Below are 24,343 nucleotides of genomic sequence, written 5' to 3'. Positions count from 1 at the left end.
TACAGTTTTTTTTAAAATTATTATTTGTTAAATTGAACATTAAAAAAACCAACAATTTAATTTTTATAAATATTTTATTGGTGAATAATTAATAATTAGTAATAACTTATTGATATTTATTATAAATGTAATAGGAACTTACAAATAATAAGTGATAAATAAGTTATTAATAAGTAGGACCCGGATTTATATGCAATTACATATTCTTTTACGATTTACCTATAGAATAATTTTGATTATTAAAATTAAAATATGTCCATGTTTCATGATGTGTAGATTCTATGGTTATTTTCTTTTTGCATATATTTGCATAATATACATTTCTTGATAGTTGCATGAATGTTGAATATTCCACAATTATAATAATAATAATAATAATAATCATCATTATAATTCAATCTTTATTCATTAAAATAGTCATATATTTACGTCTGTACAAATACCTACTATCGATCGTAAATAACCCATTATAATGTATATCGATAAGTTATCGACGAATGACGAAAAATATTGGATTTTTTAGTGGTCAATTTATAATTACCCACACGCGTCTATAAAAATCTTGGATATTCTACATTAAAAAATCGATAGTATAATCAACGACAAGGTAACGGAATGTGACAAAGACGAAGACCACTGCCAGTTGAAGATTTATCTAGTTTTTTAAATGTGCACCAATTGTATCTTATGACACGGAAAGAAGTTTTTACGAAGTAATCGTAGAAGTTTTCAAAAAGTTGAAATCGATTTTTATTACTTCATGCCGATACTTGTCCCATAAAAGCTATAATAGTTTAATATAAATAGTGTTATACTTGTAAACACAATTATTTTATATAATATGTATATAATATATTACTAGCCGACTCGTCACAGCTTCGCCCGTGATAGGTTGTTTATTTTGCCTACGGACGATGATATATATAATTTTTTATTCAAATTTTATCGTTTAATGTGATCGGCAAGTAAATATAAAAAACGGTTAATGAAAACGTATTGAAATGTTTCTAGCGGTATAAATGATAAATATATTTTTATTAAAAATAGCTGATCCCGTGCACTTCGTTGCCCGTTAAATGTACCAGCTCTATTTGGCTCAATATATATATCTATATTTGTTCAATTCGTTATTTAATATTCGGTGTATAGTGTTCAAAACTTATCTTAAATTTTCCGTTGCCCAGAATAAAAATTTTGATTCGCAGCAGTATATTAGGTATCAGGTAGGCAATCTACTTGCGGTAGACCGCAGATTCCGCGCTATTTGTATGAAAGTTATACCAAGTTTATCGTTTTTACTTAATTCCACCTATGGTGGATCAATATAATCAATTAATACAAAATCCTAACCAAACCGTACTAAAATCTTAAGAAAAAAAACAAATTTAACCCTTTTAAATCTCCTTTCTATCTTCTTCCCAAAGGTATAATCTACACACAAACATTAATTTATACATAAATATATATATCTGTGGCTTGGGTCTAAAAGGGCCAATCTAATTTTTTACAACTTTTTTTAATAATTGATATACTTTTTAAAATTCAGTATGTAATACCTATTAAAATGTTATTTTTAAATTAGTATTAACAAAAGTATTGACAAAAAAAAAGTTAGAGAGTTACGCACTTTTAGCACAATAAAAATGCTATTAAATGTAGACATTGACCTTTTAAACTCATTTTTGCAAAAAAGTGAAATTGGCCCTTTTAGATCTTTTATTGACAAAAAATAATAATACAAATCAACAAACATGCCCGATTAACCAATAACAACCACTATATAATACACTATTATTATTTTAATCTGCAACAATAAACTAATTTTTTATAAACTAAACTTTATTATTTAGTTTGTTTTTTTCTGGACGTATGACGCCACTGTTGTATTTTTGACATTCAGATTTCCTACTTTTCTGGTGGATTTTCCTAAAATGTTCTTTCATAAGAACTTTGTCGTGACAATTACGAATACAACAAAAAAAGAATCAGCCAAATCGGTTCAGTAGTTTTTTCGGGTAGCGCGGTCGTAGAAAACCTCTTACAATCATATATAGTAGTATAGATAATACTTTAATTATACATTTTTAATACTTTTATACTTACACAATGTCATTAAAAAATTTATTTTTGCATTTTTATACATATATTTAGATTGTGTTATATTTTTACTCAACACCATATAGTTTATTAATTTGTAAAAATATCATTTCGTATATTTATGAATCTGCATATTATATAGATTTGTATTGCATATATTAACAAATTATTAATATTTTTAAATTTTTGATTAATCGACTAGCCTACAATTTTTTTCTTGTGTTTCTTTCTGTCTTTCATATACTTTTTATTATATTTGTGGGTTCTATATTTATGTTTTTTTTTGTTTCTAAGCTTATGTTCCCATTGTGTTTATTCGTTAATCGTTATAGGAAAATCTACCAGTATATTGTAACTATTGTTGATATTAAAATATTTATTATTGTCTGTAGTTGTTGTACAATGTATATAATTAGTAATTACGATTGTTTGTATTAAGATTTTATAACGGTTCTATTGTAAATTCATGCTAGCCAGTATTAAAAAAATATAGATAAGTCGGTATTTAATACAGATTCGTACACATACTAGCCAATATTAAAAAAATAATTTTACAAATTCTTTATTGTAACAAAGTAACGGAAATATAGGTAGTTTATTGCGTTTTATGTAATTACGCTTAGAGACCGGGAATTCAACACACTGCTTTTCTAACTACCTATATTTCTCCTCCGAATTCTGAATTGCGTTTGACGAGGAATAACAGATTTCAGCCTTCAGATAATTCTGTCAACTGTCCGGACTAGCGTTTGTCTGCCAAGTCTATTGATGTAGATAACTTCATTATATTCACAATGCCATGATTTAAGATTATTATTATTATTATTATTATTATTATTATCTTAAATTGTGGTTATATTATGTAACCAAGGTTTATTAGGTTTAACTAGATTTTAATTTTTACCAATATAGGTAGTACCTACCTACCTACAGTGAAAACTGTTAAATGCGCACCCTGAAATCTGAATCAGTTATGTATTCTTCAATGCTTTTTGTTTTGCATGGAAAAATTTAAATCTCATAAATTATAATATTTTCAAGTTTTTCCAATACATCTTTGGCAATAGAATTCTCTCACAAATTGAAATATCTAATGTACTAAACAACTTAATTTCTTAAACACCCATTAGATTTAGTACCTAGATCATTGATCTGAGTGTTTTGGATGTCATTAATGAGTAATGTCATTGTTATGCATTGTGCTAGTTATATCTTTGTTTCCACTTTTTCTAAACCACCGCAATCTAGCTAGAAAATTTGATTTCTGTGGAAGGCTTAAGGGACGTTACTTTATACGGATTTTTTTCAGGTTGAGTCATGATACATGACGTTGCAGTGTTTGTCAAGTTCCTTATAAAAAGGAATTCGTTCCGTTCCTTGTTCCTTTAAAAAAAAAAGGAATTCGTTCCGTTCCTTGTTCCTATTTAAAAAAAAAGAATTCGTTCCTTTGTCGTTCCTTTGGAAAAAGAACTAGTTCCTTTTTTAGTTCCAGATAAAATTAAAATTCTTATTTAACCATCAATTTTTTTTTTAAACAGATATATTTAGGTACTTTAATTTTTAATTATACTTATACATACCTACAAGTAAATTTATAATTTACTATTAAGTTTAAGAAAATAATACTGACTGCAGTTTTTTTTTTTATACGGTTATAACTACTGTAGTACTGTATAACAAATGCAAATCACAATTCACTTCAAGTCTTCACATTATTCACAATATGAAAATGAAACACTGATACCGGCTGTCGACTCTCGACTATACGATTATTTGACTTTTCAGACATTTGGGGTTTTCGGTATAATCAAATGACGTATTTTAGTAATCTATTTTGAGATTTTCTTCAAAATTAAATTGCTGGCCAACGTATGTCAACTATCTTATCATTTATTGTTGTTATAAATAATTATCATTAAAATATTAAAATAATATTGTAACGTCATATTAATATGCCAATATGGTAATATATTATTATACATTTTAGCTGTAGGTAAGTACTAGGTATTACAATAGTCCCGACCCGCATCGTAATTCATAAATGATTTTATTGTTCAGTCTTCGGTGTTCATGCTATTTTATTTTCCGTCGACGCAACGACAAGGATTTATTTTTTATATCGTAATAATGTAATCTAATAGTATATTATACCCATTTCTATATATTAAGTTATAACTTATGAGTTATGACTTATGAGAAATATTAATAAAGTTACTAATGAACAATAAGTAATGAGTACCCTGTACCAGAATACCTACCTAATGATTAAGGACTAACACTTTAACGGTGAAGTTTGATACTCGGATACTCGATAACGATCATAATATTGGAAATATACACACTAAGAAAAAAAATATTTCAATTTCAATTATTTATATATCTGTGTAAATTGGAACTTGAAAGGAACGAAAAATTTCGTTCTTTTTCCTTGAAAAAAAGAACTCGTTCATTTTCTCGTTCTTTTTTTATAAAAAGGAATTCGTTCAACGTGCCTTTCCTTAAAAAGGAATTCGTTCCAGGAATCCGTTCCTTTTGGAACTCGTTCCTTCCAAACACTGTGACGTTGTCTACTTAGACTCGAACCTCAAGAGTGTTATACTGCATAGTGCAACTTATTATTCACCTAGGCCAGTGTTATGTTCTATGGGGGAAACCAGTTCAACCAAGTTTGACAAATACCTACATAAATATTTCAATAATTATCCTCCTACAGTTATATCAGCTGCCAGCTGGGTAAAACAACAGCGTAGAACTGACTATTATTGCGGTTCCAGCATGTGCTGTGCCATCTGGGTGGTTTGTTTTAATAATTTGATATCCAGGCCCCAAGGATATTAAAATGTGAAGAGTTTGTAAAGTGTGTTTCAGTATCTCAGAGATAAGTGCGATATCGGTTTTATTATTATTTTGAAGTGTGACTAGAATATAATTTTTTTGATCTAATCCGATGTAATCACGAGCGTCTTTAAAAAATATAGGCGGAGGTAAGACACCTTTTAGGTGTATCATTAGTGGTATTAGGTTAGGTTAGGTTAGATTTGAAGTCTCTGTTTGGTCGTCAATATCAATTTTGTTATTCCACACTCGGTGCCAATAGGTAACCATAGGCGAAAATCACCCAAAAACATTAGGGGGGCTTAAGCACCCACATTTTTTGGTTATTAATAAATCCTAATCCGTTTTCAAAATTGAAATCCGTCAAACCAAATTACTACAGTTATGTCTAGATTTTTGGTTTAAAAGCCACTCTTTTTACACAGCCGCCCTAATGGAAAATCGTTGAGTTACAAAATACATTGAACTAATCTGGATAATTATCACAACCAAAATAATATACTGTATGGTTGAAGAGTGAAGACTGAGTGTACACACTACCGTCTACGGTCCACCCCTGCCACCCCTCCCCCCCCCCACCTGAATCCGGCCATGGCTATAGTATATAATTAATATCGATATATAAAAGGTTCTTTAATCGATTTCGGTTTTTAGTGGTTATAACCGGTAGGTATTGAAAATCGGTTGAAGTCATCGGTCAAGTCCTGCAATTGTGTCATACTTCTTAATCAATTTAAAATCATTTGGAATTTTAGTTTTTTTAGTTGTACTGTTCGGTTTTTTAAACTCTAAAATATTATTTAAACGATTAATAAATGTATTTTCCATTTTAAAAACAACACGCATAAAATATACTACACAATTATATCACAGCACTAAACGGCAGTATGTGTACTGTCGGCTATGATAAATTCGACTTCATAGCGTCCCAAGATAATAATAATTGCGATATAAATATTGTTCGTTATAATAATTGATGAACGACGAATGGCCATGCGGCGTTTGTTGAAAATGCCCACAAATTCCCTATTATCTACTAATTCCATTACTGATAAAAGTTATCGCAACCCGTAGGACACAGTGCCTAAGAGAAATTATAAAATATAATACTTTAAAATAACTCTAATATTCATATTGCCTACACCAGTCTTAGCATTGTATATAATGACTAGACATTGTATTACAACGACTAGTCTATATGGGAATTGTATAAGCATTATTTACTTTTCCCAAATATCTTAGACATTGTATACAATGTCCGGGCGTTGTATTACAATGACTGATTTGTCCACATGGACCGTAACATAACTAATTAACATGAACTAAGATAAGTTTATCTTAGTTCATGCTAATTAATAATAATTATTCGTATAAGACATAGGTACTATTTACCGCTGATGGCGTAAAAAAAGTTTGAATTTTGTAATTTTTCGTTTTAACTCTTCTAATTTTAACTATTTAACTTTTGCTCTTTTTTCACGTTCAGCGCTACCTAATTTTACTCTCTCTATTTTAAAGACATTATTTTAAAATATAAAATAAAATTACACTTGTGCACTTGACAACATTACAACCAACTATCTACAACCCACTTACTAATGAGCACTATAATAATAAAGTTATAATTCTGTTATATACTTATTATAGGTATGTAAACAATTTTTAAAAATAAATTACCTAATAATTAACCACGACTGGAAATTGAAAAGTTGCCAGCTTGCGTCATTTATATTAAGTATTTTTATGAATTCACAATAATGCGGGTATGCCAATATCTACCTATCATAGATATGAATGTATGATATTAAGGGCCAGTTGTACCATCTCTGATTAAAGTTAACCGGAGTCACGGACTAAGATATAATGGACTGGAAACGAGCAGCTTATCACGGCCATGAATGTATGTACAAGAGGCAAAGTGCGGGGGTGGCTATGTGTTCCTGGAGTTCACAGCGCCTTCTGCATTTAACACGGACTAAGATACAAATTGTGTAGCCAAATAAAACCACCGGTAGCGCATTTTTATGCATTTATAATCTTCTAACTATATAAATGTGAAATGAAAATTTCTCTACAGGCTAAACTCTGGAACACTTATCAGACCTTTTTTATTTTTTTTTTAACGGAAGAGTATTTCACGGAGAAGGTTTATATGAAGGAACATTTTAGGAAAATCCACCATAAAAGTAGTAAATTAGGATGTCAAAAATACAACAGTGGCGCCATCTGTCTAGAAAAAAATAAGCTAAATAATAAAATAAAAATTTAGTTTATTGTTGCAGATTAAAATAGAGTATAGAATATATCGGTTGCTATTGGTTAATCGGGCATGTTTGTTGATGTATATTATTATCTTTTGTCAATATATATATATATATATAAATGAATGTTTGTGGGTAGATTATACCTCTGGAAAAAAGATAGACTAATTTAAAAAGGGTTAAATTTGGTTTTTTTTATTCACCGGATTTTAGTACGGTTAGGTTAGGCTATCCAATTTTGTATTGATTGATTATATTAATCCACTGTACCTAGGTGGAATTAAGTAAAAACTTGGTATAACTTTGAAACTTTAGAGTTAAATCATACGACATTATTACGTACAAACAGCACGGTGTCCGCGATATACCACAGGTGGATTGCTTACCTGATAATGTAGGTACTGCTGCGAATCAGAATTTTTGGGGGACTTTCATTTGGGCGAATGACCCAAAGTAACATATCGTTTGGGCGAATTTATATATAATTTGTGCGAAATTTACACGGACCCCTAATTCATCTAATACATCGTTTGGGCAAGCTATAAATATATATTTATCAAAATTTATATATACTAATATGTTTTCCTTCCCATTTTTAGATACTTAGGACTCTCAGTTAACTCTATCTGGTATGGTTAAAAATGTATTATATTGTCGTATAATTTATTATATTATATTTATTACCTTAACTAAATTTATTTCATTAGCCCATTTGCTGAACATAATCGATTATTGTTAATTTTTCGGTTTGATATTCTTCCCATGATTTTAATGTATAGTCTTGTATTTCTTTAGTATTTTTACGTAATATATTGAGTAAAATGTTTTGTCTCCGCCTTAGTACAAGCTAACAAAATATAATCGTTCATTATCTATATTCACCAATCAGCCGAAACGATATAATAATAATATTAAGCTGTAGTAATATAAAAATTATTGTATCCCTACGTAGGTATGTTACTTCCCTATTATTCAATAATTTATAAATTCGCCTAAACGATCGGTTAATTGTTCACCTAAATGATACATGCTTTACTCAGGTAAATTTTGAGTTATTCGCCCAAATGAATGACTTTCGAATTTTTATTCCGGGCAACAGAAAAGTTAAGATAAATTTTAAACACCATACACCGAATATTAAATAACCAATTGAACAAAGTTTAAGTCATATAGAGTTGGTACATTTAACGTGCAACAAAGTGCACGGGATCAGCTAGTAATATATAAATATATTATTAGGTAGTTATTGAATATTAATAATAACATTTATTTATAAATTTATGACAATATCAGTGATTACTGATTGAACATTTTTATTCAAGTTGTGATTTAAATCTATTTTGAAAATGATATATTGTGTTTTATACTTGGATGCAAAAAAACCACATTTAGTGGAGGCTCTTATCCGGCCCTGGTTATAGTATATAATTGGCTATAGTATTATGCCTTTTATAATATACGTGAGTACGCGACGCACGATACTGCACGATAGTCTATCTTTAAATACAAAATTATTGTTCTACGACCCTTCGACCTTCCTAATAATTAATATACCTATACGTTTATGTAATTACGTTTTGACGCTCATGACACTGGACTTCCATGTATTTATAACTTTCTTAAATACGGGAAAACTTAAATAGGAGTACTATAATTGTACTAGGTACCTGAAACATGACGGCGTCGAGAATCTCCGAGAATCACCCAGCGAGCCGCGTCACGACTGTACGTCTGTATACGATTACATTTAAACGTTAATTGTTATTTGCAGGTTATTCGGCCCATTGGCAGACGCGCCAGACGGTAATCGGTATTCGGCGGTATTCACTATTGAGTATTCGGCAATTCGGCATTCGTCTGTTATAGTGAATGTTACATACATCGCACATTAATATTCATTTTTGTAAGTTAAAAAAAACTATGATTTTGTTGTAGTGTTAATGGCAATATCGAATATAAAAATTGTGTTTTTTCTTACCTATATCTTTAAGTGTGATTAATAAGTGCGTCAGTGCGTGCATATTAATGTGTAATCCGATTTCTATTCTATAAAAATTGTGGTACCTAATGCTATTATTTCAACTATTCACCGCCCAGCACTGCAGTTATTCTACTATATAAGTATATATAGGCATTACCTAGATACCAATATTACCAACCCACGCACGCAGGTACACATAGTGTATTCGATTTCAAGTAATTATTTAACATTTTGGTAATTTGGTATGTATAACAATATATTTGTACGTTTATATAGGTAGGTATACATTTTTTAACAATTCAATAAAAATATTTTTTTGTTTTATTAAATGTTACCTACAAGCAGAATTTGATTTGTTATAACGTATTATTATTATAACTTTTAAATATTGTTTTATAGTTAGAACTTGGTATATTGTTAACTATTAGTAATATTTAATTATATGTACCTACATGTTTGTAATTACTTACTGCTATTGAGCATAAATGACATTAGTCGCTCCGGTAATTAGTATTAAGATCTCCGCCTATTTTTATCTATTATTGTAAATTGTCAATTGTGGTTATTTATAATTTTTCAATGTCTACTTTACTTTTATTTAAAAGCTTGTAATTAAGTGGCTGTAAAATGTTATCAGTTTTCATAAGATGCTGATTAGTGATTACTGATTATTAACTTGAGTAATAACTCTACAACTATAGCATTTTAAAGTTTAATATTTGTTTCATTTACAATATGCTTCGATTCCCAGTTAGTAAATCTACTAAGCGTAGAAGATATTTAGGAAACAGTTAATTTTATTATTGAAAACCAAGAACAATTTTTACCACAATCAAGTACACTGTACAGCCCAGACTAATGTTACGAATTTGCTCATTCGTCAGTAGTGTAAATGTGAATAATAGGGGGCACATTTTCAAATATAATGATAATAGTGTAAGCAAACTAGAATTTGAATATTATAGCTCAGATTCTGACTATGAATGTCAAATGGACTTCTGACGTCAAATGGAAATAATATTTTTGATAGTGATAATAAATTCCATTCTTAAATTATTAGCGCATTTTGGACAGTTGAAAATAATATTACTTTATTTGCATTCTCAGCATTATTAAAGATTTTAAAGACTCGTTGCTGTTTTAAATTTTAATAATTTCCCAGTAGATCTGTCACTAAATTTTAATAATTTCCCAGTAGATCCCACTAGAACTGTGTTAAAGACAAACTATCATTTAATTAGTGTTAAGCAAATATTTATTTATAAACATAAACAAGGTGGGCAAGTGGGTGTCACACTGCTATATAGTATGTTACTAGTGGGTCACTGTAATGGATAGTGTTAAATTTGAATTCAATGATAAAATATCATTCTATAAGAAAAATGATTCTGTAGCGAAGACGTGATTTTGGTTAGGAACATTAATAAGTAACTACTTTCTATAAGAATTTCTCCATACACCAACATTTATTAAACATGAACTAAGACGTGTTGTTAATAATTAAATTGAATTGGGCCAAAGACTAGAAATTTTAGAAACACGATCAGATAGTAATGTTTATAATGATCATGAACATACTCTAATGTTTATGATAATGATATAGCAATAAGTTACCTATTTAGTTTGTTGAATGATATGGCTGATTGTGCAATATTATTGAATAATGAAAATAGAATATTTGAAGATAAAATTTCTAGAGGTAATATATTCCGATCTAATTTTGTAATAACATATTTAAAGTTATTTTCAACTAATAATGTATAATTAACTTAATATATTTTTTCTATAATTAGGTCAATGAATTATCCTACATTGGCGGAAAATATGTAAAAGCCATGGTTAAAAGGATGATGTATAATTTGTTTAATGATGAACTACTAAAAGACTATTCGTTTACTGGGAAAAAGGGAAAAAAGAAATTTTCAACATTGGCAATATGTTATGTTATTTTTGGTAAGATGGTTTAAAAGTCTATATTTACAAACTTTTTAATGTTATATTATATTGTTACCAATTTTTTACATCTTGAATTTGTTTTCATTATAATCAGAATCAATCTTCTAAACGCACTGTGGTATTTTCGCTGTCAAGTCCGAACGGTTTGATCCCAACGGTTTTTAGGTTCACAACCAAACTGCTATATTTAGATGGACAGCACCGCACTCGACGGTTTCGTCGTTCTTCTCCGTTCTTCGCCGTTGGTCACCGCAACATGCAACGGTTTGACGGCAGCGTCGTTGCACCGTTCGTAAAGTAAACACATTGTTTCCACGGAGAAGAACCTACTGTGACGGTTTATTTTCTGTGATAATCCTTATTGAATCAGCGACAAAAAAAACGTAGTGCGGTGCGGATAGTAAAATCCGCGAACGGTAGAATCGTTTGGACTCCACGGCGAAAATACCGCAGTGCGTTTAGAGCCTTAGTCGTCAGTGAACCGTAATGTTGTGTCCGGAGTAGGTTAAGTGGTGGCGAGTCGCCTTTACAGAAATAGAGGATTTCTTAATACTTGATCTGTTTGTTAATGTTTATCAATCACCCTCAACACACTAAAAGGTATACGAAACTGTATTAACTTCTACATTTATTATGAGGTTATGTACCTATCTGGATATATATATTATACACAATTAATTATTATATTTTATTTTTTATTTAAAAAAAATTTTAATATTTCCACGTTGCCCCTCCTCCCCCCCTCCCCCCATAAATTCACCCATGGATTAGATTCAGTTGAATAACATTTTGTATATCTCAAACAAACCTCTATATAGAAATAACTCTATTTAGTATAATATTATTCTATTTTGAAATGACACAATATAATACTTGTTTTACCAAGTATTTTGGAGAACTGTAGACACAATATTGTTTAGGCATCCACATTAACATTTATTGTAATTCAATAAACAAATAAATGACAACACAAAGAAAAATGGTATCGTTATTAATTTTTATTGATATAATTTACATCTAAACATCAATATATTATTTTAATATTTCTTAATGTTTTTGAGAAATCGAGAATGACCACTAAATGTCTTAATACATAAATTTTTAAATCAAATTAATTAACTTGCCCGCTCTCCCCTATTATATCTAATTATATAGGTATATATCGGATATCACTTATGTGAATAAATATTACATAATTAATAAACCCTAAGCCTAAATCTTTACTAATAGGTTTGGTATTTTTATAGAAAATCGTCAATTAATTACATAATATAATAATATTAAGTCTTGGGCAAGAACTAAGAATTACTGATTTAAATTATAATATCTTATTTTAATGCTGGTGTTTTTTAATGCTATTATAAAATAGTGTTACCGTTTACACAATAAGTAGGTATAGGTCTAATCCTACGGGAACTTGTGAAATGTGGATAATTTACGAGTACATAAACTATTCAAATAAGGTTTACCGAATAGAGTATAATATATATTATAGTAATATAGTATATATTAGTATATTACTATTATAATTAGGTACTAATTAGTTAGTCTACATACGTACAATCTACATCTTAACTTGACGTCTTGATGCTTTGCTTCCGACGGCCAACACGTAAAAGCTTTGAAAAATGGCAACAATGTATGAAGGTACTATAGAGTTCTAGGTAGGTACCTAAATATTATATATTTGTATTTAAATACACACCATAGTTTTGGTGTTTGTTTTTTTTTTAATATTTAAATGATAGAATGAAATATACATACTATCTTTCATATATCTTATTATCAAATTCATTGTTTAAATAATTTAAATATAGTATATATTTTTTTCTATAACAAATAAATGACAATACTGAAGATGTTAAATGTTATACTATTTAAATGCAAACTCTTATAAGTCTATTGTCTATAACATAACGACAATATTGAATGTTTAAAAATTATTAATAATTTAAACACTGTGTATAGAAACTTAACCTATATAAATTATAAATATTTAAATGATTATAATAATCTTGAAATAAATAATATAAATAAAAATGTATTTAATATAATAAACTTAAAAAAAAAACTTTTATTCTTCTTCGGACTCTTCTTCCTCTTCTGATTCATCTTCCTCCTCAGACGATTCTTGTCCTTCTGCTTGAGCAACATCTATATTCTCGGTGTCATGTTCGTCTTCGCCAATGTCACCGTTTTCTTCAACTATCTCTTGTATTTCAACATTTGAACTAATATCTCCGTCGTTTTCAGATACAACAGAGGTACTACTTGTTATGGTAGTTGTCTTTTTGATTGTTCGTTGAAATACTGCAGTCGTTTTAACCCCACCTTCATCTTCGTTAATTATTTCCGTGGAGGTGGTTGTAGTTGACGATTTTGCAATCGCAGCAGCATTAGTTTCTTGGGATTCCGAGCTTATATCTCTAGTTTTCTCAGACAATTCTATTTGTTGTTCGGATTGATCGATTTCTTCTTCTGTAGTAAATTCATTGACTACTTGTTCAGTTTCTTCGGTTTCTTCAACTTTCTTGTCTAATGCTGATCGAGCTGCATCTTCTTCAGCGGCAGATCTTCTAGCTGCTTCTTCTTCAGCTGCTAGACGAGTTGCTTCCTCTTCAGCTGCTAGTCGAGTTGCTTCTTCTTCAGCTGCTAGTCGAGTTGCTTCTTCTTCAGCTGCTAGTCGAGCTGCTTTTTCTTCAGCTTCTAGCCGAGCTACTTCTTCTTCAGCTGCTAGCCGAGCTGCTTCTTCTTCAGCTGCTAGCCGAGCTGCTTCTTCTTCAGCTGCTAGCCGAGCTGCTTCTTCTTCAGCTGCTAGCCGAGCTGCTTCTTCTTCAGCTGCTAGCCGAGCTGCTTCCTTTTCAGCTGCTTTCTCTTCAGCTAGTATCCGAGTGGCTTCTTGTTCAGCTGCTTCTTGTTCAGACGCTAACCGAGCTGCTTCTTTTGCTGCTAATTTAGAAGCTTCTTTTTTAGCAGCTTCCTCTTCAGCATGTAACTGAGCTGCTTCCTTTTCTGCTGCTTCTTTTTCTGAAGCTAATCGAGTTGCTTCCTTTTCAGCTGCTAAATTCTTGTTAGAAATTATTTGCGTGGACTCAATCTTATTAAAATTATTTTTACTTTCATCTTCTAACTTTTTTTTCGGATAATATTTCGGAGTTTCTGTATTATTTACTTTAACCGTTGGATTTGTTGAGGATGCCGCCACAGCTTCTCTAGTTTTGTTGTAATAAGACAACATAGTGATATTGTCGTCAACTTCTTTTGACAAATGTGGCCTTCTCCTTGGATATGCCTTGCCACCAGCATATGACACACAAGCCAAATGCCCTTTACCTTCAAAAATATAAATGTTATTACTATTGTTTAATAAACAATAATGGTAATTATTATTATTATATTATACCAATACTGTTGTCGCGGCGATATGAATCGGAGTCGGAAAGGATCTTTTCAATATAAGCATCAGATTCTATACGTTGTGCTATAGGTAATTCACTATATCCATTAGACACCGAAGATATTTTGGGTCTGATTGTAGGAGTATATACTTGTTTAAGCAATCCAGCAGTTTGAGCCCGGATATCTCTTGTAACATCATCAAAGTTCTAAAACCATCAAAATAATAGTTAGTATTAATAAAAAAAATAAATCTTAATATTTATTATTAATCAATTTAATTGGTTCTCACTGTAGAACTCCTAGAGTTTAGATACTCATCAGTAGCGTCGTACGATGGATGAGATCGCGGACGATGTTCTATCCTATCTAAAACACCATGAATTGTAGCTGCGGATCTTCTGTGTAATGGTACGTAGTGATGGTGATTATAAGGATAACCGTTGTAAGGTAAAACTTTTGAAGATGGTTTCCCAGTTGATATCGATGGTGTTAAGATAAATGGAGTAGGCGTAGTACTCGTCTGATAGACTTGATGCGCCTGATTAGTGATTAGAATATTAATTAATTACTATATAATAATATTGCATGCGAAAAGTTTTAATTTTTCATATAGATACAAGGTGTATTTATCTTGAAAACTCATTGAAATATAACTCAATTGCTAAGATATTTTTAGATAAGTAATATATTTAATTTACGAATCTAAGTCAAAATAAAATGTATTATAATATAGAAGTCAAAATACTTATCTATAGATCTAAAATCTAAGGTTAAAAAAATCAATGGATAGGACAAAAAACTCCAAATAAAATTTGAAAATAGCCTGCTTATAATAATAATAATTGGATTATTTGAGTATGATTGTCAAATGTCAATAATGTATTATAATTTAAGTTATAAATAATAATACAATTAATCTTAAATAACTTATTTGAGTATGAATTACATAAAATAAATATTTCATTTAAAATACTGACATGTAAAAAAAAATATTTTTTATGTCTACCCTTTATACTTTTTAAATTGATTTGTACTAAGAAGACGTCGCACCCGCATACCTATATGTTGTCTCCGTCATATACGCGGAGTATTTATAGTATTTTAAAATTGTAAATTGTTTATACATCTTTGAATACTCATAACTCAATTTAAAATTAAAATATAACAAAAAGCCTATAAGATGTCCTAGATAATATTCTTACCTTTAAATTTTATAAGAGGTCAATTGACTCTAATTTTAAAATTACGAGGTTAAACGTGATCTGCCGAGCGTAAAATTTGGTATGTCGTACGCGTGTAAGACGGATAAAACATATTATGCGGTTGCGACGTCCTCTTAATAAGTAAGATGTACTTTTATGATAACTAAGTATTATTTTACTTTTTTAACTCACTGCTGAATACGTAAACAACATACGAAATTACGATCATTATAATTCTAAAATAGTCACCAGGAAAGTAGAGACTGATGGAAACTGATGGAATCTGATGGTTACAATATTAATACTATGTACTCTTCTACATCGATGATATTAGGTAATAATAATTAATACAAATATGATTATCATTATGAAGCATAAAAATGTTGATAAAATTGTCTGTGATTGAGCTGATTTATTATGTAACCTATATATACCTATACTGTCTAGTACGAATGTACGATATAGATTCAAATAATCAAAATATATAATACGTCATGTAATGCCGATGGCCAAAGATGATGTTTGTTCCTATCGTAGATATGTTTTAAATACTTATAGTATTGTATTAATTATTTTATTTTATGAAATATGACATGCAACATACTAATTCATTTATTTGTATATTACAATCATTTATACCGGACAGTCATTAACAAATTAAAGATTTATTTTTTTAATGTGATTAAGGTACCTCAACTCGTTATTTAATTTTCATTATTATTTATAAATAATAAAAGTTGTTATTATTAATATTAATATTATTTTTGTTGAACAGGCTATATTTTTTTTGTTTTTAAATTTTAGTTTTTTCTCTGTGCGTTGGTTTTTATAATTCTAGATTTGTATACTTTAGATATTTTGACTTAGGATATAATTTGTTGATTGTTCCTATAGTACAACTAAATACACATGACCACTAATCCAATTTTTGAAAAGCCATGAAATGTACAGACTTCGATTTCTTGTAAGTTTCATCCATAGGATCAACTTAATGTAAAACCATAATTTGGGTTATTTTTTAATATTACTTAATTATTAATTATTTTGTATTTTATATCCATAAAAAAAAATAAGTAAGTAGGTATGTACCAATAATAATAAAATAATAAAAATATTGTATTACCCGTAAAAATTACCTACATTACCCAATTACTTATAATTACTGTCTTATAAGATTAAAATAAAAAGATCATGGTACCTACTTCATGATTATTATTTATTAGTATGTGTTCGTCTGGCACGAAATCAAATATGCTGCAGTCTACGGAATCACACTAAACATATTTTTTTCATCTACATGCATGTTTTAAAATAACTCTCGCAACTCGCGAGTTGTTTGTCGTGACTTTAATGGTAATCTAAATAAGTAGTTCATGACATCTAACTATGAAATACCAATCCCACTAATATATTAAGTATATTATTTTATGCACGCAAACGTTGAAATAATATTATAATATTAAAAGAAGATGACAGACAATATGTTAAAAATATCTGAAAACCACTATAGAAAAAATTCAATTATTTTAGATTCTGAGCGGAAAAAAATTGATTTTACAATGATGTGCCTGTCATCACCTTTTAGGACAGTAAAAATGCTTAGATGTTCTTCAACAGTATCTTTTCTGATAGGAAAGTAAATCTAGTTGGTACTTTGGGGGATCAAAAGTAAAAATTTACCAGTAGTTTTCAAAAGTGCAGTGAAAAACCAAAGAAAAGTTAAAGAAAAATTTACGCAAAATCTGTTAGGTTAGGTTAGGCTAAATTTATTTTGGTTTTTGGTGCAACTCTTAAACAAATGACCGTAGGTATATGAATTTTTGACTGAATGTTTAAATTAGCATTTTCTATACACCATAACATTTTCCAAATATTTTGACTTATTTTGAGCATTTTATGGACATTTTCAGTTTCCATTTTTTTTAGTTTTTTTTCTATAAATATCAAAAAAATTTTATTTGTTGGTTAAAAAAGCTTGAAAATTTAATAGAAGGATCCTAGGTTATTGTTTCAAAGGCAGATGAAAAAATTAAAAATCCGTAGTCACAATTTTTTTTTATAAGCATCTAAAGTTCAAATATTGACAAAATACGTAAAAATGACGAAAATTTGCAAATTATTTTGAGTTAGAAATTCATAAAAAATTTTCTTTTTAAATCTAAGATTTTAAAATATAATACAATATTCCTCAAAAGTTTGTCTACCTTTATCAAAAAAAAAAATGCCTACAAGAAAGTCAAATTACATTTTTATGAGCGTTTGAAATTCATATTTTTACATTTGATATTCACTCGATTTTTCATGTAACGATTTTCTTATTTTGTTATAATTAAAAAACGTATGACTGTAGATACTTGGAAATTTCACTGAATGTTTATATTAGCATTTTCTATACACGATAAAATGTTAACTCTTTTTGAGCTTTTTACGGACATTGTCAGTTTTTTTTTTCTATAAATATCAATAAAATTTTATTTGTTGGGTAAAAAAGAGTGAAAATTTTATGCAAGGCTCCTGATATATCGTTAGAATAGCAGTTGAAAAATATTAAAAATACATAATCACAATTATTTTTTATAAGCATTTAAAGTTTAAATTTTGACAAAATTTATCAAATTTAAAATGTAATAATATTATTTTGTAGTTAAAAATTTATAAAATGATCAACTTTTATAGCTAAGGATTAAAAATTTAAAACAAGGTTCCACGTAAATAGGTTATATATAAATTACTTGATTCACAATAATATCAGCAAATATACTTAGTAATATCATAGGCTTACTGTTTTCGCTCAGAATCGTTTTTCTTATACAATTATATTATATCATTGAATTCAAATTTAACATCATCCACTGCAGTGACCCACTTATAACCTACTATACAGGAAAGCGACATTCACTTACCCACTTTTTATAAATAATTTTCAAGAATTTCTAAAAACGAATTGGATTAAACAATAATATAATAGATGGAGTTTTATATATGATGCCGGATATAATAATTAGTAAGAAGACTGTAACCTGAATACCTAATACGTCATAATGTCATATTTATACAATTTTCAGCTAAAATTAATATAACTCATCACATAAAATATAAATAACAAAATTCTAATCAATGTACTTTTTAGGATTTAAAAAATTAGGTACACAAATATAAACATATGTCGCCATTCGGTGGCTGTTTTTTCATTTACCTATATATAATATTATAATTATAATATCACATGTTTAAAATTGTTATTGTTACATTAATAGATTGTACATCAATACATATTGCTTGTAACAAATAAAGTTAAAAAAACCATTAGAGTCTAAGACCTAAGTTTAGATTTCCACTGCACGCGTTGAACATAAAATTTCCCTTTACTTCTTTATTAAACCAGATTAACAAATATGGATAATAGGATATTGCCTATAATGTTTATAAATTATACTTGTATTGTATATTAATATGTATAGACGATAGAAGAACTGTAAAAAGACTATAAATATAATTTAGTATAGACTATAGAGTTGTATAAGTTATAAAACAAAATATATGCATTCATTATGTATTTATATAAATAATCAGTTATATCAGTGTTGTAGTACATCACTTAATTTCTGCTTATTTTTTTTTTTTTAAATTCCAATAGATATTTGTTTTAAAAATTATTATTGCGTCAATTTCAATATTGGCCTGGTCCTCCTTTTTTTAGGGTCTCGCAAATTGTATTTTTTCTCGGCGTGTTCCTGGTCTATAGGGACTTGGCGAAGTATTTATCGAAATATTTAACGTAATTTTTAGGCGCAACTTTCTTTACTGCAGGGGCCAAGGCCATTCATTGTGAAGCTCTTTAAAAAACTGATCAATGGGCCTTTGGTGTGCAAGCCGACACCATCTAAGTATCAAGCACATTATAAATTTGAATATTTTTTGGTTTTAAAATATTTTTGATGACTGGACAGTTGAGTACAAATGCAGTGAAACAATAATAGACATTCTGTATAGTATTTATTTATTGAAATCAAAATGTAATCGGGAGAAAATGTATAAAAAGAACTAAATACCTGTCGGATATTATTTTTTTGTTGATTAAATTGTCAATTTAGTATTCAATTTATTTATGGCTTTGAAAATATATGATATTTATATTAAATATTTAATATTATCTTGGGTAGTTATCAATTTATTTTTTATTAGAACATCTTCCTACTACCTAATTCCTAACTGTTAATAGTAACTTAGATAGTTATCAATTTATTTTTTATTAAAACATCTTCCTACTACCTAATTCCTATTCAGTGATGTTATATTATATTCTGTGTATGTGTATAACATTAGACGATTAATAATTACCTTATAGTAAGTAGGTGGCAAATCATAGCCATCGGACGAATACAGTGGCTGTAATCAAGTATAAATAATATTCATTTATAGGAAAAAAGTTGAAAATAAAATAATATTAAACACACGATGAGATATTTTTTTCAATAAATAATATTTATTTTTAACAATAACAACAACAACGATAACGACAATATCGAAATATATTATATAATATTATTATATTTTTAAAAATTAATTTAGTAGTAATAGCAGTAGTAGTGGTTGTAACGTGCTTGTTATATGTAATATGTTTCATGTGTCAATATTAAAATTAACTAACTGTATAAAATAAACTATATTAGATTCTATACACCAGTTATAAGTTATTAATTTAATATATAATAATTTATTATTAAAAATGCGTGCGTGCGTATTGTGTAAATATTGTTATATTAAACCGTAGTTTTTTTTGTATAGTATATATATATATTTTTTCAATTAGTATTTATACGTGTATCTATACATATGCATGATTGCATGTAAGTATGACAACACCTAATAACATTATTATATAGGTAGTATAATAATATTATGTTTTTCGATTCTTGGCTTCCAGTCAATTAATTTAGACGCGGTAAGAGTAGTGACGGTAGGTGGGAGTGCCTCCGGGCAAGCGACCACTGGTGGTTGTAGAATAAGACGAATGGTAACCTCCGGGACGACCATCAGACGAGGAACTTGTGCGGGTTACCTTCTCTGTTGAGTAGCTTGAGCCCGGACGTCCTGAGGACTCGACGCGTTGCTCAGTGTGGTATTCATATTGTCTTCTTGTTTCAATCGGCGCAGGTGTGCTGTACGACGAGCTCACAGAGTATCTGCTGGGCGTCTATATACATATAAAACACAACGCGCACGTCACGCATTTCTTAATACTGTCTTTTTAAATAATTGTTTCTAATAACTAATATAAAACATCCTGATTCGTAAGCCTATTACAAATTGAAAATTGAAAAAAAATCTCCGGTATCTTGGCACCCCGTGTTATACAAAAGTGTAAACACGGCGTAATATGTCTTTAACGAGTGTAACGATTCTGTCACAACACTACCGTCTATATAATATAATATGATTTTATCTATACCTCTATACTGCCGGCTAATAGTAATATTCTGTTTTGTTGAATGTATTTATGTAATGTGTATGTATGTCTGTATGTATGTATGTATGTATGTATGTATGTATGTATATTGTATGTATATAATATTATTACCAACACCTTTTACCAATGTATTATTATTACATAAATGTAATTATTAAAATTATATTATTGTTGCGGTAAATGTATACATATAGAAAATGACACGACTGCCGAATGCGTGAAAACTGTAAATGTTATTGTTATTTGTTTATGAATCGAGGAACGGTATAATAAACATTGTTTGGCAGTTTGTCGTCTGTTCTAATTTCTAATATCGGTATAACGTCGGCGGCATCGAGCTGAACAGTATCCGCCGCCGAGTGTGCCCCTCGTGCCCTTCAGTATCCACCCGGTAGTGGTTCAGGCGGCTCTTGGAAGGTATCGTTTCGGTTTCGTGCAAGTGTCTGCGAGCCAGTGCGGACTTAATCAACTCTTTTGTTTCCGTTTCTACGTCCGTTTCGTTGCCAGCCCCGAGGAACTCCCGTTGCAATTGGTGTATGTCGCCTCTTCTCCCAAACACTAGATAAGGCAACGGGACCTGACTGGGACGGGGGACATTGGGGACCTTGTGCCACGGGACACGAACCGTGTTTCTGGTAAACGCGGCCGGTTTGGGTTGCCCGTGTTCTTGGTGGCGCTCTGACTATAACACACACACACCCACACACACACTGATAAGTATATCTATACCTATATGTATTATTTAATATGCAAAATACGGGAATTTAATCGGTTTCCAATATAGGTATCTAAGTTATGACTAAAATGTGCGTGTGTATATGTTGGTTACACAAACGACCGGTATAATATTTTAGTTATGCATCAATTTCTGAATTACAATAATTAAAATAAACACTTAACATCCATGGGTCATGGGTACATAATATAAGCTTAATTTAAAAATAATTTGTAATATATTATATAACTAACTTATATATTTTATAAATCTGCATAATATGTAACACTTAAGAAGCTTACGGCTACTTATATTTCACAACATCAATATTGTACATACCTACTTAAGAAGTACCTATAGGTAATATTATGTAACAATAAAACAAATTATTGTTTAAAACAATAACAAATATGCAATATAATATAAGTACAAATTTACTAATATTAAAATATTAAACGAGGTGACAAACAATTAAAAGAAAAATCAATCTTAAAATGTCTACGTACCTACCTAGGATAGGTATTAAATAACACAATTATATCATAAAAATAATCAAGTGTATAAATGCATATAAAATTGTACCTAGTCAATGCAGTCATCGAATAATTAAATAAAAATTGTGTATAAAATAGAATAAAGGTGACAAATTTCAATTATTAAGGTCCTACAAAAAATAAAGTTTATTTATACATCATTTTTTAATTATTCTGTTTACCAATGTATTGGATAATTATTCTTGTGTGTAAGAAAGAAAGTTTAAAAGAATTTACAAACTTAAATTTAGATTTGTGCGTTAGCGTTATTAATAAATACGGAGCCCCAGAAATGGTCAAGTCGCCAAATATTGGTATGCATAAATTATACACTCGAGAACATTCTTTAAAAAATTAAAATATAAACATAATGTACAAAAATAAGTGTTGAATTACAAATGATTGAAAAAATAAACCCATGATTCATGGAAATATTTTGATGGTGCTTGGTGTTGGTAATAAATAATAAGTAATAAGTAATACAATTTATTGAGGTACAAAATAATCTATTTTATAACGTCTAACTAATTATTTAATATAACTTATAATGCAATATGGTCGTCATCGTTGTCGAACATACACAAACACACTTAGTATATAACTATTAGTATTTTCTTTCGATGTCGTTAGCCACACTTCCACCACAGCCAATGGTGTAATATGTGAATGGCATATTATACATTTCCTAGTAGTTTTTATTTTAAAACACTTATATAATATATATACATTTTTTTTCAATGCGGCTATTTAATATTTTACCCCCCTCGCAAAGAATTCATAGTTTATTATTATGCCATTGCATGACTGCACAGAATTTATTTAACAACATACATTGTCTGTGATGGAGGTTTTCTTTATGAACTGGGGATGTATGCCTTTTATTTTTTAATGAAAGTTTCAAGCAGTGCCGTCGTAAGGTTTAGACAGACCTCCGTGCCAAAATATGCCAAATATGTTCGGATTGCATTCCGGAACTTTTAAGTTTTAACACCACGTTAATTTAATCGATAAAAGTATAAAAATATTTGTTGTCAAATAATCAAAAATATGCCATAAAATATAATATACGGGGTCATGATTGCCATTAATAATTAAGGGTGGTAAAGAAATTGACTTCAGACATATAACCTAACCCTTAAGACGGTACAGCAGGTGACTTTATTACTCAGAGGGTAATTTTTGATAACGTTAATTTATCCTTTACTGACATCATAAAACCGCTAATAATTACGACACAACTTAACTATTTTTTAATTAATAGAAATACATAATTACAAATCAAAAAAAACTTACGGTGACTGAATAAGAACTGGCCGGTTTGTAGTACGCCGGTCTGCGGGAAGTGTAAAAGTCGGAAGAGTAAACCATATTTGTTTTATTTAAGTGTATTGGACCGGTGAAGATTAACTTCTAAGATAGCCCTGCGTTTAGTGGATCGTGCGAACGGTTCAGCTATTTGTAAATGTCTGAATCCAAAGTATTGTAGTCACTAAAATTCTTTAAATAAAATAGCATTATATATAAGCATACATGTGGATAAAGAGGGGATACGATCATCGAGTGGTGTGCACTCGGCGTCCACCGGCGCTGACTAATCGGCCGAAGCGTGACGCCCGAACAGGATTTATTATTAGAACAGAATATGTAACAGCCGCCGTTGTTTTCTAATGCGAATAAGAATAATAATATCAAGGACCGAGAAAATAAGCGAGAGTGCATTGTACATAGATATATTTAGCAATTGGCATTTGACAATGACAATGATGGATCAATAATAATATCAACATAAACTTATTTATACGTATTATAATAATGATATTATACATTGTTCAATCACGGGCGTCTTTAGGTTGAGGGGGGGGGGGGCGCTCAGCCACCCAGGGAAAAAAAATTC

General features: G+C 29.5%; 1 protein-coding gene across 1 annotated transcript; it reads right to left on the bottom strand.

Moving 5' to 3' along the window:
* Positions 1–12,987: 12,987 nt before the first annotated feature.
* On the bottom strand, positions 12,988–24,003 carry LOC132933540 (plectin-like). The gene is made up of 5 exons (XM_060999815.1): positions 23,743–24,003; positions 20,073–20,120; positions 14,819–15,067; positions 14,534–14,735; positions 12,988–14,463 (listed from the first exon to the last, which is right to left on the bottom strand). The coding sequence occupies exons 1-5, from the start codon at positions 23,815–23,817 to the stop codon at positions 13,205–13,207; spliced, it is 1,833 nt and encodes a 610-aa protein (XP_060855798.1). The 5' UTR covers positions 23,818–24,003; the 3' UTR covers positions 12,988–13,204.
* Positions 24,004–24,343: the final 340 nt, after the last annotated feature.

This window comes from Metopolophium dirhodum, chromosome 1 (assembly GCF_019925205.1).
Source record: "Metopolophium dirhodum isolate CAU chromosome 1, ASM1992520v1, whole genome shotgun sequence".
Taxonomy (NCBI): domain Eukaryota; kingdom Metazoa; phylum Arthropoda; class Insecta; order Hemiptera; family Aphididae; genus Metopolophium; species Metopolophium dirhodum.
This window is presented reverse-complemented; position numbering and strand designations above follow the sequence as displayed.